Here is an 18144-nt window from a genome sequence, read left to right on the forward strand (position 1 = left end):
ACGTCCTATCTGACCTCAACACTCTCTGATAGCTATGGTAACGTTTAAACGTGCCTTCAATATAAGATACTGCGCAAATACAAAGCCCATAAAAAATATGACTCATCATTGGCACATATGCAGAGTGGGCTTGGTGCGTGGGAATTTCCTGTTGAGATGAATCCGCATTTTAAGTCGGACTCCTGATCCTGTCTCAGAAATGTAGCCTTCTTTTTCTTAAAAGTCGTAGGCTTCTCTTCTGTCTCCCTCCTGGGCCTTTTCCCCCTTTCCAAAACATTTTTTTAAAATTCACTTTGCGCGCTTCTGGGTTTCATTTTAGCTGTAACCCATTATGTGACCAAGAAGCGCGCCTTGACCTGCGCCAAGAGTGACGTACTGTATACCAGGGTTGGCAAACTCATTTATGGCGCAGACCACATCTTAGTTACCGTTTCATTTGGAGGGCCGATATGACTGAGACCATATAAAGAAGTCAAGACTAACTGTTGATTCAACTCCTGTTTAAGTTCCTATCATGAGGGTTTGGTAACAAGAAAATACTTTGAATATACAGTATCTCTTATTTTACATATGAGAATTTAACATTTTAGAAAGGATCGTGGAAGTTGACATCTTTGAGCTCCTTTCGTGGGCCACATCAATTTATGTGGCCCACGAAGGTTTGGCCCCCAGGCCTTGCATTTGACACATGTGCTTTAGACAGATGTAACAGAGAATCCAGTAAATGTTCAAAATAAACACCTCTCAGATTCCAAAATGAATAAAACGGAAGTCATGCAAGTTATTTATTCTTTCTGTGCGGCCCGGCACCAAATGACGCAGGGACCGGTAGCGGTCCGCGGCCCGGGGACCATTGCTGTTGTAGCAACCACAAATGCCTTCTGAGAACTCTGACATTTGAATTTCGCGCCGTGAGACTGATCTCACGACTGATCTCACGCGCCGTGAGACTGATCTCACGGCGCGAAATTCAAATGTCAGAGTTCTCAGAGGGCGGACGTTAGCGTAAACAAACGTCCAGCCCCCCCGGGGGCTGTGATTGGTTGGTAGCGAGCGGCAGCGGGGGCCGCCGATTGGCTGATCGGTCTCACGGGGCGAAATTCAAATGTCAGAGTTCTCAGAGGGCATTTGTGGTTGCTACACTGTCTAGTATAACACGGTGTGAATGTTCATGTGTAAAATTGTTTGTGTATTTTGTGCCCTGCGCTTGACTAACTAGCAATCGAGTATATCCATAAACTCTGGATAATATTGTCTCGTATAATTGACCCAATCTGTACATTTTCTAAGTGCTTCTGACTATACAGATGCTTGAGTTGCGAAATTCAAATCACGTAGGCAAGTTAGACAACAATGCCAGTCTTATTCACATGCTCGTCACCTTCCGTCTTAATTACTGCTGGCCTACAGCACAAATTCATCCGTAAATTGCAATTGAACCAAAACTCTGCCACGCGCATTCTGACAAGATCTCCTCACACCTGTTTGACAGCACCTTCACTGGCTGCTCATTAATTACATACCGCATTTTATCCGAGATCATCGTCCTTCTATTCAAAGGCACGAAACATCTCAAATCACGACTTAAAACACACCTTTTGAAACCTGCATCCCCAGTTTGGTTTCTTTGATCTCCTTTATTGTTTTTTGACTACTTTGTCACTACTTGCAGTTTTCCTAAAAGTGTATTTAATTTTACATTGTCCTTTTTATCTTGTACGATGACTTTGACTGACATAAAAAATGCATTCTCGTAATTATCATGAATCGTGGTGCACTGCTTTGATGAGGCAATGGTGATGAAAGTCAAAGCATATACCTCGAGAGAAAAAGAATATGTATATTTATAATGCAATGTACAGCGTGTCACGACTGTATTAATGTGACCCACTTTCATGCTATAATAGGTCAAAAATACACATGTGCATGTAGGCTATCGTTTATTCATCTTCCTTCATGCATTAAGGATTTAGCCCGCCAAAGGAAATATCGCTCAGACCACAAGTTGTTTTGTCGACGGAAACCTACTGAGGTTCGATTGTACTTTTAACCTCCTGAGCAACAGCTTGGGATTTCTTTTCACCATGGTATGAGTTGGTCCAGAATGCACTTCAAAAAAAAAGTTTGCCGATACTGTATTAATCTTTTTTATATATATATTTTTTTTAACTGGCCCATACTCATTACTAATCTTTCAAGCGAATGCAAAAAGGTTAACCTTGACACATACCAGCATTTCTTACTTCTGGCAATCAGTAGCCCTCTGATATATTGGGACAAATTTGAAAAATTGAACAGATATCTGCAGCTTTGTGATTGTTCGTGTTTATTTTTGACCTCGGCCACTACGGATAAGAAGCACAGCTTGCTGGGTACAATTACCGTTATATTCCAAAAGTATCTCATTTTCGATTGTGCACTATTATGCTTTCACACATCAACCCATGCATACGTGTTCAAAATGTCCACTGGCTTAGAAAGTTTTGAAACTGTCCACATTTTTTTTGTCCTGTAGTGGTGCGTACTCTGAGTGTTTAATACTGAAAAAGTACTTGTGAACCTCAAAATTGGTTAATTTGACCTGAAGAAACACAAGAGGATAAAAACCAAAAGTAAAAATATCCATTCACAATTCTCAGTACAACTAGGAATCTGAAAAAAAACTTTTAAATATTTTTTTTCAGCTGTTTTTAAAGTTCAAGTAGATATTGTGCCCCCTCCTGACCATTTCAGGACTCACCCTTCATAGCTACTGTCAATATCACCCGAATCCTTTATTACTTATCTGAGCCTGATGACTGCACAAATTACTTCTTCATAAATATTTTAATGTTTCCGTTGGCAAAAAAAACAAACAAACACATTTCATTATCAAATCAATCCACACATGACAAATTCAAGTATGTCCATTTAATTTGAGGGCTGATATTTAATTGAAAGAACATGAGAGCCACCCTGAGCAGTATTCTCTTGTTTCAACGTGCGAGCGAGTACAAGAAACTGCCGAGTCCAGTCCTCCGTGCGCATGAGCTCCAGCCCAGCCTACATTTGACTCAGAAAATGAGCCCGACCGTCGTCTTCGAGGCGGCGGGTAAGGATATCGCAGCCCGTGTCTGTGACCAGAAGGGTGTGTTCAAATTGAGCGGAGCGCTTTCCGTCTCTGGTGACTGCTGTCCAGCCGTCGGGCCAGGTCTCGTCTTGCCAGCCGCCTGAGATAAAGAATGCACAAGGTGTTGGGCACAACACAGCTAAGACAAAGATTCATCAAGCCAAGTGGGGCTGTGCCATTTTCAAATAAATAAATAAATAATTAAAATAATAATAATTGCAATTTTTTGGGCAGATATCACAATTTCAATTCATTTGAGGATTTTCTACAACTCATGCTTCACACACACACACACACACACACACACACACACACACACACACACACACACACAGAGAGACACATCGGACATCTCAGTCCAGAAAGGCGCAGTGCTGGGAACAGCAAGGAAACTGTGCAGAACCCTTAAGCTTCCTGGCCTCTGGTGGAGGACCCGAGCCAAATGGGGGACGGACACCAACCGAGGGGTGAGATGAGGATTTTTTTTTATTTTTTTTTAATGCACACAAGTCAAGTCAAGTCAACAGTATTTATAGAGCACTTTCAAACAGCCATCGCTGCATACAAAGTGCTGTACATGGAGCGATTTAACATACACAATAAACAGTAAGACGAATCGGTAATAAAGGCGGTAGAAAGCACCAAGCAGTAAAATCAAGAACAAATCTAAAACATGCTGTGTCGAACGACAAAGAATACAAGTGAGTTTTCAGGAGGGCTTTAAAGATGGGCAGCGAGGAGGCTTGCCGAATGTTCAGTGGGAGGTCATTCCAGAGAGAGGGACCAGCAACAGAAATGGCTCAATCCCCTCTGATCCTCAGTTTAGTTCTTGGTACTTCTAACAAAGACTGGTCCACAGACCTGAGGCGCCGGGCAGGTGTGTAGGGGCGGATGAGCTCAGAGAGGTAAGGTGGCGCGAGATTATTCAGAGATTTAAAAACAAAGAGGAGGATCTTGAAAATAACTCTAAAATGAATGGGGAGCCAGTGAAGGGATGCCAGAGTAGGAGTTATACGCTCCCTCTTACGAGTACCAGTCAAGAGGCGAGCAGCGGCATTCTGGACCAGCTGAAGGCGCTTAATGGAGGACTGCCTGACTCCAAAGTACAGGGCGTTGCAGTAATCCAGCCGGGATGTGACAAAGGCATGAATTACTGTCTCAAAGTGTTCATGTGAGAGGAGAGGTTTTATTTTGGCCAGCTGTTTAAGGTGAAAGAAGCTTGATTTAACAACGGCACCAATTTGCCGATAGAGTTTGAAATCACTGCCCAGTTTAAGGCCCAAGTTTGAGACCGTTGATTTCAGATAAGGAGACACGGGGCCCAAGTCTACAGGATGGAATGTACAAGGGCCACTGGGACCAAACAATATCACCTCTGTCTTCTTTTCGTTGAATTTCCGAACATCTCTTCATACAAAATTTTCAAGTTATGAAATGCCTTAATAGGAAAATATTGCCTCATTATGAAAGAAATTTCAAGATACGAAAGGTAAAAATACTTTATAGGCTGCTCCTTGCAGCTCCGAGTTTCCTGAACGCAACATACTTATAGGTGCTCTGCCATTGGCTATTACCGAGCATCATCCTGGCATCCCATTGGCGAAGAGGGATTTCTACTGAATGTGTCGATGTGTGTAGTTGGATAGATGTATGTCTATGCAGCGTCTTCGTCATTCGGCCCTCGGGCCATGAGGCATTTCGATAGTTTTACGTAAATGTGAATCACTCAGAAAAAGCGTTCACATGTCAGGCGATGTTTGCCGTGTATATTTTCAAAGGCTTGTTAAAAGCAAATGTCCTTGGATCAGTTCTTGACAAAACCCCATGCAAAAAAACACTTCTGAGAGAGAACATGGACTCAAGAGGACAAAAAACGGTGAGGGCGCAGTAAAGTTAAATAATCATTTTTATTCTTGACTCTCTTCATTGTTTTTTACATTATGCACAACTCTCATTTATTGTGCAATAATCTAATTGTAACATGGATTTGCTCCATATCTTGATGCCTTTTTATGCTTTCGGATACATTTATGTATGATTTTTTTTGGGGGGGGGGGGTGGGGCTTGGAATGAATTAGGACATTTACATGGAAAACACATCTCTCCATATATCTCCAAATATCTTCTACTTAAGAAACTTCTTGCAGAACCAATTAATTTCATAAGTAGAGGTATCACTCTATTCAGTTGGACAGTTCTATGGGACGTCATTTGAGAATTATTTTGAAGAACTCCCAACAGTTGCCATGTGAATGGTTGTCTATATGTGCCCTACAAATGACTCGCGACCTGTCCAGAGTCTAACCAGCTGGAAAGGGCTCCAGCCCATTACATTTTTTTTAAAATAGATGGATGAATGAAAGGTTCAATATTGTCGCATTTTCGTTATTAATATTATTATACATATTTGCTATGTGTGATTATGAGAAGTTATGTCATAGTTCATGAAGACTCACCTTCACATATCATGGGTTCAATGGTAAACACATGACCCGGCTTCATAACACCGACTGCTTTGTTTTCTGGGGATGAAAAAAAAAAAAACTGAATTCAGAAACCATTTCTCATATAACTTGAAAAGTGAGCCAATATTTTCTTAACTGTCAGGGCAACTTACTGGCATAATGTGGCACATTTGGAGCAGTGTGGAAAAGCCTGTGGATGCCGTGGCCGCAGTAGCTCCGCACCACAGAGAAGCTATTGGCCTGAGCATGCTTCTGGATGATGTTACCAAGCTCTCTGTAGCGAACGCCGGGCTTCACTGAAAGGACAACGTGAGCAACAATGTTAGTTAGCAAACACACATCTGATACATTCCAAAATGGAACGATATGAGCGTGCAGTTTCTTGTCCTAGATAGAATGAGAAGTGTTTTAACCTGGGCATCGGCAACACGCAGCTCCAGAGCCGCATGTGGCTCTTTAGCGACATCTAGTGGCTCCCCGGAGCTTTATAAAAAATGTTTGGCTGATATAGCTCAAATAGATATAGATACATGTTGCAGCTCCGAAAAAGGAGAGCTGTGGTGTTGTTTTTGTTGTTGTTAAACGTACACTTTATTTATGCTTTTAAAAGTCTTGACAAACAGACACGCCTGCCTCCGACTCCGTGCCTTCTCTCTTCTCGTTCAACTCGAGAGGCGTTCAAAGACAGCCTCCAAAAAACGGAAATTCATGATCACTTCACTGACACTAAGAAAAGCGAAAATAACAACAACAACAACAAAATCAAGCGAGGAAATCACTAAATCAATTATATGGGGGCGTTTGTGAACACACAACAAAGGAATGAATAACAAACAATTCTGAGACAGTCCAGTCCCCTACATACATACAGCATGTGTTTCCTTCATTGTAAGTTTTATTAAAAAAAATTATGTAGCTCCAGACATTTTTTGGGGGGTCCTATATGGCTCTTTCAACATTTTGGATTGCCTACCCCTGGTTTAACTAATGTATGATAAACCTCATAAATTAAACAAAACGCAGTTATAGTAACTTTTGGCCTGAGCTGAAATACCCATCATAAGAATCAAACTGTGACCTACACACCTGGACAAATTTGTCAGGGCAGTCTGTTGATAAAAAAAAACACCCACAATGGTAAGTGAAATCACTAAATACAGTGATCCCTCGCTACTTCGCTGGTTGAGTGCATCGCAGATTTTTTCGAACATATAAAAAAATATATACCGTATTTTCACGACTATAAGGCACCATTAAAAGTCTTAAATTTCCTCCAAAATGGAGAGGACGCCTTATGATGCGGAGCGTCTTATGTATGCGCTGAGTTCCAAAACCTGACTGACAGCCGACACGCTGTTTATATAGAGAAAAGGCGGAAGTGACTGTGGACAGGCATGTGGCAAAGAAATCGGCCAATCAGTGAAGAGTGGGCGTGTATATATTCATTTATGGAGAGGGAGAGAGAGAGAGAGAGAGAGAGAGAGAGAGAGAGAGAGAGAGAGAGAGACAGACGTGAAAGAGGACAGGCATGCGGGGGAGAAGTCCGCCAATGAGTGAAGGGTGGGCGTGTAAGTGGACGCTAAAGGGACGCCCCAAGCAGGTACCAACACCTGTATAGAGTGTGGCTATGTGCATTGTTGCAAAACAACATCGGTTTTGGTTTCTAAGAACCCCCGAAAATAAATTCGACAAAGAGACACGCCTACGAAGCTCAGTTCAAACTTCAAGCCATCGGTTATGCTTTTGGCATGCGTGCCCATCTCACAGCAGCGGTGAAAAACCAAGTCAAGCAAATGAACTCTGAGCTTGTCGTTATTCCCGGAGGCTTGACTAAAGAACTCCAACAGCTGGACATCGGCATCAACCGGGCGTTCAAAGTAAAGTTGCGAGCGGCATGGGAACAATGGATGATCGATGGCAAACACAACTTTACAAAGAGTGAGAGGCACCGCTGGGCGAGTTACGCCACAATTTGCGAATGGATTGTGGCTGCTTGGACGAACGTGTCTGCTTGCACTGTTGTTCGAGTTTTTGGCAAAGCCGGTATAATTTCTGTGGAGCCACATGGCAATGAGAGTGACTCTGACAACGAGAGGGAAAGCGGCGTTTTTGATGGATTACCGGCACTTGCACAATGCCGTATGTTTTACCACTTTAAAACTGCGGCCAATAATACAGTGCATTTTGTCTATGTGTAAAATACAGAAATAGCACCCATTAATGAGACTGCGCCCACTTGCACAAAGCCGTATGTTTTACCACTTTAAAACTGCGGCCAATAATACAGTGCATTTTGTCTATGTGTAAAATACAGAAATAGCACCCATTAATGAGACTGCGCCCAACCTTACGGTGCGCCGAATGGTCGTGAAAATACGGTAGATATATATATTGTTTTTACACACACATGGAGTACAGTACTGTATATGTTGCTCTATGTGACTCGCTGTTGTTTTGCAGCTTCTCACGGACCGTTTGCGGACTTAAAAAAAAAATTGTTACCTGTTTATGTTAATTGGACACTACTTTCCGGATTTTCGTTTATCGCGGGTGGTTTTGGTCCCCATTAACCGCGATAAACAAGGGATTACTGTACTCACATAAGTAATCAACAAAAATTTACTGCAAATTACCCAATGAAAATGAGACAGTGGTTTTGAATTGTGGTTCAACAGAATATAAAAAAGAAGAAAAAAATGGGACAAAAATGATGGTGCCCTTCACTTAATATTTTGTTGCTCAACCTTTTGATGCAATTACTGCCATCAAAAAAATTTGTACCTTTGAATTAGACTTGCACCTTTTTTCCTGCCATCCGGAACAATGTTTAGCCACTGTGCTACACGGGCATTTGTTGCAGAAACACACTTAGTAAAATGGGATACGGCTGCCGTGGAGGAATACAAGCAGGATGTACATGACGACAAGTCACATTGTAGTACTGTGTGTAAAATTTGTTTGGGCTTATTTGACTCATTAGCAAATGTACGACAACCTACCACTACTTGGTAGAAAGCACTCTATGGTGTTTGTAGATGACACAATGTCGCGCATTAATTTTGGAAATGACCCTGAAACCCGTCATGGTGCAAGTTGAAGCAAACTTAGCTTAGCATAGCTTTCTGCCTGCTGGAGAAGCATGTCTCTCATCCACATATCGCAAAGCAGTTATTGAGTGTGAGCGTAAAGTGACGGGATTCTTGTGGGAAATGTGTCTGAAAAATAAATAAACAGTAGGAGAGCATGACAGCCGCACCTGGATCTGTTATTTCTTTCTTGCTTTTTAATAAACCCCTCCACACGGCGGGGGCCATTGGAGCAGCTATTTACAGCTGTGAGGGCCACTTGAATTGGCAAGTGAGCATGATACCAGCATCTGGTTTATAAATGAAAACTAAGATGGAGTGCATTGGTAATATACCGTATTTTCCGCACTATAAAGTAGTATCAATCATCACCCAGAAATCCATCAAAGTCCTGATCCTCTGTATCAGAAGCAGAGGACTGCACATCTCAGTTGTCATTGAATGCATCACATGCTAGTGTGAGTTGCTACGCATTGCCGAGCGGAAAGAAGGAGTAGCAACAGCAAAGTCAACATTTCTCTCGTGTGAAGCTTTCCCACATTTGAAAGTAAAGAACAGAGCGAAACATGGTGGCAGCGCGTGTGTGTGTAGAAATAATTGAACAATTGTGCAAGTACCGTAATCCATCAAAAACGCCGCGTTCCCTCTCGTTGTTGCGTATTGTGGCGTAACTCGCCAAGCGCTGCCTCTCGCTCTTTGTAAAGTTGTGTTTGCCACCGATCATCCATTGTTCCCATGCCGTTCGCAACTTTACTTTGAACGCCCGGTTGATGCCAATGTCCAGCGGTTGGAGTTCTTTAGACAAGCCTCCGGGAATAACGGCAAGCTCAGAGTTCATTTGCTTCACTTGTTTTTTCACCGCTGCTGTGAGATGGGCACGCATGCCAAAAGCATAACCGGTGGCTTTAAGTTTGAACTGAGCTTCGTAGGCGTGTCTTTTTGTCGAATTTATTTTCAGGGGTTCTTAGAAACCAAAACCGGAGTTGTTTTGCAACAATGCACATTGCCACACTCTATACAAGTGTTGGTACTGGCTTGAGGCGTCCCTTTAGCGTCCAACACGCCCACCCTTCACCATTGGCGGACTAGCTTGCCTGTCCTCTCTCTCCCTCTCCCTCTCTCTCTCTCCTTCTCCATATATGTGTATATATACACGCCCACCCTTCCCTGATTGGCCGACTTCTTTCCCTGCCTGGCCACAGTCACTTCCGCCTTTTCTCTATATAAACAGCGTGTCGGCCGTCAGTCAGATTTTGGAACTCAGCGCATATAAAGGACGCTCCGCACCATAAGGCGTCCTGTCCATTTTGGAGAAAATTTAAGACTTTTAATGGCGCCTTATAGTCGTGAAAATACGGTACTTTGTGAGCTCTGCCGAGCCATTATTAAAACAAAGATACCAAAAGCATAGTTAAATTCTGACTAAATGAAGGAAGAAGGAGACAAGCAAGACTTCTTAGGATATTTAGCCCCTTGTGGATGTGAGCCCACGAGGTTTGTGTGCCTTTTTGTTGAATCAGTTGTCTTCATAACTTTTGTCTTTCATTTATTGCTTTGTAATGCCATTTTGTATTTATATGTTTCATGTCCGTGTTTGAGACCAGTTCTCATGGCTTTATTACAGCTGCAGCGGTAGTGAAGGATCTATATAAATAAAGCTGTGCTGACGGCTGCCTACTTGGGCGCCATCTTGGGGGAAAAAACATTACGTGTTGTATATTATTTATGTAACCAGTAATCTTGGCCAGAGGCATCATTAGACCAATCTTCATCGAAGAATCTGGCGCAGCAGTGAGTAACCAAGGAGCGGTAATGTGGAGGTCCTCAAAACCTTCAAGAATGAGCTCCAGACCATCTACTCGTCTCAGGGAGGAGATGAGAGCCATTACCAAGTCTGTAAGAACGTCATGGACAACTTCGTGCTGCGCCTCAAGAAATGCACGCAGCTAAATGGAGGCCATCTAGAACATATGCTGTAGAACGGAGAAACAAAGGCCGAAGACCCTGGTGTTTTGATGTGACGTTTTGATTATAATGAACTAGTTATGGCCAAAGTTTCATTTCATTCGGACAAAACACTAAGAAACGGGGCCAAATGATAGTTGGGGCCCGTTTTTTAAAATTTGGGTCACCCTCCTGTATTCTATGCACCTTATAATGCAGTTTTAAAATAGGCCCTTCATTGAAGGGCCTATTTTATTCGAATAATAATCCGAAGCGCCTTATAAAATAAGATAATAAGTAAAGATAACCTTTATTTATCACACATTGGGGAAATTTGCAGTCTACAGCAGCAAGATTGTAGGGTGGGGGGTGGGAAGTGTTTCATTGCACAAAATAAATGTTTCAGAAAAGAACTGTACACAGTTCAATATAAAATAAAGCATAAGCAATATATTTGTAGAATAAATAATACAATACATGCTGATTTATATAGCGCTTTCACAACAGCGGCAGCTGTAACAAAGCGCCTAACAAAACAGTTAACATAATAGCAATAGCATAGAAAACACAGCGTAAGGTGGCTGTGCTATTTACAATGGTTCCAGGTTTTCATGCATGTTTATTCAGCAGGCTGACAGCAGTCGATTTATGGTGCAGAAAATACAGTACATCAACTTTAGCAAACTGGTGTGTTATTAAGGCATTCATATCACAGATCGGACATTTAACTCCCACATAGATTAGGTGAGTATCCAATGCCATCATGTAAGGATGATCGAAAAGATTCGTTAGTGACAGCCCGACGCTGAACCCTACACAGATTTCAGACACCCTCTGCCAGATGTAGCAAAGCACCTCCAGAAGATAAACGTTTCCGATAGGGGCAGTGTTCTTTTATTTGTATGCTTTATTTTTGTGTCTGTGAACAGAGTTCACGTCTTTCCAAAAAAAATCCTGTTTTGTCTATAGGACATTCTCCACGAAGCCTTGTGGATCATCAATACGCATGATGGCAAATTCCATTTTTGGTTTTTACAGTATGATTTGCTTTCAGCAGTAGTGTGCTTCTTACGCAGACTCACTACAAGTTTGAACACGCCTGTGATGCTAATTTAAAAACAAGCTTAATTTAACACAGGAATATTCTTTTCAGCTCTTTTCTCAGCGTGCCATTCTTTTTGCCCAGCAATGTTTCATTACTTAAAAAAAAAAGATTCAGTTGAATGCCAATTCAAAAGCAGTCTGATTTCATAGGTTCATCAGTATTTTTACATTTATTACTACTTTTTTCAATGTCAAGTTGTCATTGAACATTGGGGTGTGCATAAACGCGTATGCGCACACACACGCGCGCACACGCACATGCACACACACACACACCCACAGGGGTACTAATAATTTGTCCACATATAAACTGACTGTGAACCCAAAAAGAGACTTTTATGAGGTGAAAGGAAAGGCATAAATAAATAAAAGATTTCAGCTCTTACCAGAGTCAATAGCTTGCATAAGACATTCATAAGTAGTCTGAACAAGTTTCTTTGCTCCTTCATCCACCTCTCCGACATAAAAGGTCTCATTGAGGTCACCATGGAAACCATTGTGGTAGACGGTGATGTCCACTGGGAGAGAGGAGAGAATATTACAGTGATTGAAATGACATCAAATCTATTTGATTACATAACAAAGAAGCAGTAGGATAATGTGATCATCAGTGGGTGGAACGGACTTGATCAAGTGGAATTGTGAATGGGAGAAATTGTCAAGAAATAGAGGGCAGGCAGGAAGAATGGAGAAGCACCACAGTGAAAGGTTAATGGCATCATTTGTCTTGTGGGATCATGCTGATGACTTGAAGGCAAGTCCATCATAAAACATGAGGGGAGTGTCTGATGGAAGTTAGAATATTCATAAAGGGGCTCAGATGACCCTTGCTGACATAATTTCAGGATCCAGGTAGTACCATTCATCACACAGAGAGAATGCACGCACACACAAAAGCATGTGCCCCTATCAGTGGTGTGCTAAGCACATTAGATGCCCGGGGTTTTGATGCCCCCCCTCAAGTTTGTTAAACCAGGGTGGGGTGGTGGGAGTGTGATGGGTGGGGGAGGAACCCTTCAACATGTGGTGCAGTGGCATTTTTACTCTTCAGGCGTCCGCCCTACTCCGGGATCGAACACCACCACGTCTCCAGTTTGCGACAACAGAGCACTAACAGATGAACTAAAAGCAGGGATGAGAGTGGCTAGCGATGAAAAAAATCAGAAAGTCAACCGGGGGACTGAGGGCCGCAGGCGAGCTACATTATCGACCCCCGAGCTAGATTATCGGATATATTTCCTCAATCCAGTGAGGGAAATTAAGGATCTATTGTTCCTTAAGAGGCGGCCCGGTAGTCCAGTGGTTGGCACTTCACAGTGCAGAGGTGCCGGGTTCAATTCCAGCTCCGGCCTCCCTGTGTGGAGTTTGCATGTTTTCCTCGGGCCTCCGTGGGTTTTCTCCGGGTGCTCCGGATTCCTCCCACATTCCGAAAACATGCATGGCAGGCTGATTGAACGCACCAAATTGTCCCTAGGTGTGAGTGTGAGCGCGCATGCTTGTTCGTCTCTGTGTTCCCTGCGATTGGCTGGCAACCGGTTCAGGGTGTCCCCCGACTACTGCCCGAAGATGGCTGGGATAGGCTTACCCCCCGTGACCCTAGTTAGGATTAAGCGGTTCGGGAAATGGATGGATGGATGTTCCTTAAGAGTTTGAAGGAACTGGACTGGACATTGAAATTATAATAAAGTTGAGTATGAACAAGTGCAGAAAAACATGCAAATGTCAATCAAGCATACCATTTAGTATATCGCCATCTTGTAGTGGTCTTCTGTCTGGGATTCCATGGCAGATGACTTCATTGACAGACGTGCAGCAGGATTTGGGAAAGTTATAATAGTTGAGAGGCGATGGGTAGCAGTTCCTTGCATTACAAGCCTGAGGAGACAAGTATAGATAAAATGAAGGAGGACAAAACCAAATATCCTGCAGGCCAGGCGTGACAGACTGATTTTTCTGACTGTAACCACGTCATTATATAAGAGACTGAATAGGATCAAAATCCAGGAAACTAATTTATTCAACTATTGTTCAATTTATTTTTTCCAAACAGGGTTTGGTAACAATTAAGTGCTTGAAATATCTCGAGCGAAAACGATGTTGTATTTTGAAACACATATTACAAACGAGACAATAAGTTGATGCACATGATTGGTTTTTGTGGGCCAAAAGAAATAATGATGATGGAGGCTGGATCTGGGTCCCAATCAGTGGGATCAGCTGCAATGCATTTTTGTGAATGGGAAAAGTAATTTGCACAATTGTCGAAGGAAGTCTAAGGTGTTTCATGAAATGTTTTACAAACGATATGTCCATTAAAATTGCAGCATTTTCCTAATGTTCTTATGCTTCTTTAGACCAAAACAAAGGAAAGACATGATATTTATATATTTATGATATTTATAGTATCATTTTAATGGTCCGGCCCATTTGACATTTACCAAGCTCGAATGTGGCACACAATGTGAAACGAGTTTGACACCCCTTCGGTTTAGGGCAGGGATGGCCAACCTGCGGCTCGCGAGCGGCTGGTTCAATGCGGCTCCAGGGCTTTCATACGAAAACGCCTCGGCAGTGGCGATGCCATTCAAACAAGGCGCTAGGTATAAAGAACGTACGATTTCAGCCTATCCTGTTACTTGATTGACATAGAGGGAAACCAATCAGATGACTGCATCACCACTCATGCGCAGACAACGGCGCTAAGCTAGTCCTTGGCAGTGGCGATGCCATTCAAACAAGGCGCTAAGTACCATATTTTCCGCACTATTGGGCGCACCAAAAAGTCTTCCATTTTCTTAAAAGCTCACCGAGCGCCTTAAAATCTGGTGCGTCTTTTGTATGGTCATTACGGTTATACGTCGACTCCAAGATGGCTCCTTCCTTGAGACAATGTTCTAACTTGCTGTTGGTTCAGTGAACTGTGTCGCTGCTTTATTAAATACGTTTTTGTTGATGCCCCGAAAAAAGGAGTGCTGTGGTGTTAATTTTTCAAAACAGTCTTAATACAGGTACGTCTTTGTCTATCTCCGTGCTTTCTTCCATTCGACGCGAGAGGCATTCAAGACCGCCACTGAAAAATGTAAACCAATGATTACTTCAATGAAACTACAAAAATTTATAATTATTCAAAACTGAAAAGCGAGGATATAACAATAAATTCTAGTCCCGCCTACAGAATTTATATTGTGATTTCATCATTTATGAATACACAATAAAGGAATAAATAACTACGACTGACATCTTGTGTTATTTTGACTTAAAGATGGCGCCGCGAGAGTGGCTGCCTTTCCAGCAGCTCCCATTTATTTTATTCTTCTACTTCTTCATCTGATAACCTTGCTGCTGTGGAGTGGGAATTTCTCCATTGTGAGCCTATTAAAGGTTTTCTTATTTTATCTAATCTGATTGGGCTCTTGGAGCTACGATAAAGGAAATGCCAATGGGTTTTTCAGAGGTGGTCATGAATGGCTCTCAAGTTGACACGAAGAAAAGAAGGAAAGGAGACGGACAAAGACATACTTGAGTTTGTTGAAAAAATGAGAGCTGTGGTTGTGGTTTTATTTATTTATTTTTTTAAATGCAGACTTAATGGTTTTCACAGTCTCAGCAAGTACAGGTACTGTATGTCTTTGACCGTCTCCGTGCTTTCTTCCGTTCCACTCGAGAGGCGTTCATGGCCGCCTACGAAAAACGTAAATGAAATCGTACTTCATTGAAACCATGAAGAAAATCAAGCGAGGAAATCACAAAATAAATTCTGTAGGGGGGGATATAGAATTTGTTTTGTGATTGCTTGATTTTCTGTTTTGATGCATTATTTTCAATTTTCGTAGTTTCATTTAAGTACAGTAATAGTTAATTGACATTTTTCAGAGGCGGTCATGAATGCCTCTCAAGTTGAACGGACACCTCTCGAGTTGAATGGAAGGAGCGTAGTAACATCTACTGGATACATTGGCGATGCCATTCAAACAAGGCGCTAAGTATAAAGAACGTACGATGTCAGCCTATCATCAATCCCGTTACTTGATTGACATAGAGGGCAACCAATCAAATGACTGCATCACCGCTCATGCGCAAACAACGGCGCTAAGCTAGCCAGCGAATTACCTCTGATTTTAAGGCAGGGGTGCCTATTATGTCGATCAGAATCGACCGGGAGCCAGAGAACTAGTCCCAAGTCGACTGCAAGAGGTGAGAGGAGGAAATGGGTGGGAAAAAGAAGTTTTGTTGTTTGTATCTTTAGCTTTCGTTCATTTTCAGCCCGTTCCGACTTCTGCTCATCGTAGTGTGCGTGCATATGTGCGCGAGTGCACTGGTAGGCATCTGTGTGAGTGCGTGTGTGTATGCATGCACGTGCACAATCGGGTCTTTTGTGGCAAGTTGGTCGCTTCAAAAGTCGATCTTTGGCCAAAAAAGTGTGTGTGTGTGCGTGCACGCGGGAGGAAGGGTATGACGCGGCTCTTTGCAGTAACACAGTAAAAAAATTGACTCTTCGTCTGACTGGTTGGCCACCCCTGGCTTAGGGGCGCTAACCAGAGCGCGACATTAGAGAAATTTAACTGCCACGTTGGTTTTCCTGTCTCAGACATTGTATGAGAAAATGTTCATAATTTCAGATTTCAAACTAAAAGATCATTTGTCTGATATTATTGATTAATGTAAAAGCGTGTATTCTGAAGAACCCAAAGTGTGTGTGTGTGTGTGTGTACCAGATGTACTGCATGGTCAATTTCTTCTGTTGTAACACCGGGTTTGACCATTTTAGCTGCGATATCCAAGACTTCACGTGCCAACTGAAAGTCCCAATGCATAATAAATGAACAGGGAATCATGACAACCAAGTTAAGTCAGTTTATGCAACACCAAAGAATGTTTAATGTTACCCTGCACACCACTCTCATCCCTTCGATGTCGTCAGGAGGGAGGATCTTGATCTGTGCTGTACCCTTAAGAAACTGCTCAGATTCAGACATTCCTGTAAGACCAGTGCAATCATTCAAATGTTGGTAAAGCTCAATAAACTGACTAAAATCATTTTCAATGGAGCGATGGCTCACCCATTTGAAGGCATACATTTTTTGTACATCAATGGTGAATCAAAATTGGACATCATCACATTTTGTTTGATTCAGTAAAAAAGGGGAAGAGGGAACAAAAGTGCATCTTTTAAAAGTAAAATTTGTGTGTGTGTGTGTGTATTCATATATCCATCCATTTTCAACACTGCTTATCCTGTACATGACACTAACTTTGGGAGTAAAGCGGACTACACTTTGAACTGGTCGCCACACACACACACACTATATACACGTATACACACACACGCACTTGTCAAATGATTAGAATATTATGAAAAAGTTGATTTCAGTCAAACTATTCAAACTGTGAAATTTGTGTATTGCATACATTCGTTCCACATATACATTTCAAATAATTTTAATCCAGATGATTATATCCGAAAACGAATAAAAACCCAAATTCACTATCTCAATTTTATACTACTTTAGATTATATAAAGAAAGGAGTTTTATAAATGCTGGACAACCGAAAAGTATAAATATGAGATGTATGCACATGTACAGCATTCACTACTTAGTCGGGGCTCCTTTTGCCTCAAGTACAGCAGCAATTTAAAAAAAAAGTAAAATTTCATGCCAATAGACGGCTGCATTGAGCTTGGACTTCAAGAAATACAAAGGACCTACGTCAGCAGATGACATGGTACCCCAAAATACGAGTGGCTGTATAAATTTGACACTGGACCTCAAGCAACATGGATTCTGTGACTGCCCTCGCTTCCTACAGAATCTAGGAATCTGTTTTCCAAAGGTAATGTGAAATTTGCTTTCATCAAACAAAATGACCAGTCAGCAGCAGTCCATCCGTTTTTGTCTTTAACCCAGGTGAGACGCTTCGGATGCGGTTTGTTGTTCAAGAGTGGCTTGAAAGTTGAGTTGGCAAGGAAAGTGACAACTGAAACCCATGTCTCGCATATGATTTTCATAATCTAGTTTTCAGAGATGATGAATGTGTGTTTAAAAAATATATATTTTCAGATATAATCATCTAAATTAAAATTATTTAACACTTGAAATGTATCAGTCTTTGTGGAATGAATGAATTAATGAATGCATTACACAAGTTTCACTTTTTTAGTAATAGTATTTCTGAAATAAATCAACTTTTACATAATATTCTTGACGGGTATATTGAAATATGAACTGTCACCTTACCGTGGTGAAGGGGTTTGCGTGTCCCAATGATTCCTGGACAGTGGTGTCAAACTCATTTTTGTCGCGGGCCACATTATAGTTACCGGTTCCCTTGGAGGACCGTTATGACTGTAAACCATATAAGGAAGTCAAGAATAGAATGGTTTATTCACCAATAGTTTAAGTTACTATAATGAGGGTTTTGGTCAGAAGAAAACTTA

General features: G+C 41.9%; 1 protein-coding gene and 1 long non-coding RNA gene across 3 annotated transcripts in view; both read right to left on the reverse strand.

The window, feature by feature from the left end:
• Positions 1 to 2895: 2895 nt before the first annotated feature.
• The window catches only part of metap1 (methionyl aminopeptidase 1), a 51861-nt gene continuing 36612 nt past the window's right edge, over positions 2896 to 18144 (reverse strand). For both annotated transcript variants that reach the window (XM_052085801.1, XM_052085802.1), the window contains 7 exons: positions 16595 to 16686; positions 16421 to 16504; positions 13445 to 13583; positions 12095 to 12226; positions 5727 to 5870; positions 5566 to 5631; positions 2896 to 3209 (listed from right to left, as the gene is read on the reverse strand). In XM_052085801.1, the coding sequence (XP_051941761.1) occupies positions 3043 to 3209; positions 5566 to 5631; positions 5727 to 5870; positions 12095 to 12226; positions 13445 to 13583; positions 16421 to 16504; positions 16595 to 16686 (824 nt within the window). In that variant the 3' untranslated portion in view covers positions 2896 to 3042. The remainder of the gene's footprint in view (positions 3210 to 5565; positions 5632 to 5726; positions 5871 to 12094; positions 12227 to 13444; positions 13584 to 16420; positions 16505 to 16594; positions 16687 to 18144) is intronic.
• Positions 6510 to 9012, reverse strand: LOC127614546 (uncharacterized). The gene is made up of 2 exons (XR_007966588.1): positions 7498 to 9012; positions 6510 to 7237 (listed from the first exon to the last, which is right to left on the reverse strand). It is a non-coding gene; the product is annotated as an uncharacterized LOC127614546 (long non-coding RNA).

The sequence above is a fragment of the Hippocampus zosterae genome, chromosome 14 (genome assembly GCF_025434085.1).
Source record: "Hippocampus zosterae strain Florida chromosome 14, ASM2543408v3, whole genome shotgun sequence".
Taxonomy (NCBI): Eukaryota; Metazoa; Chordata; class Actinopteri; order Syngnathiformes; family Syngnathidae; genus Hippocampus; species Hippocampus zosterae.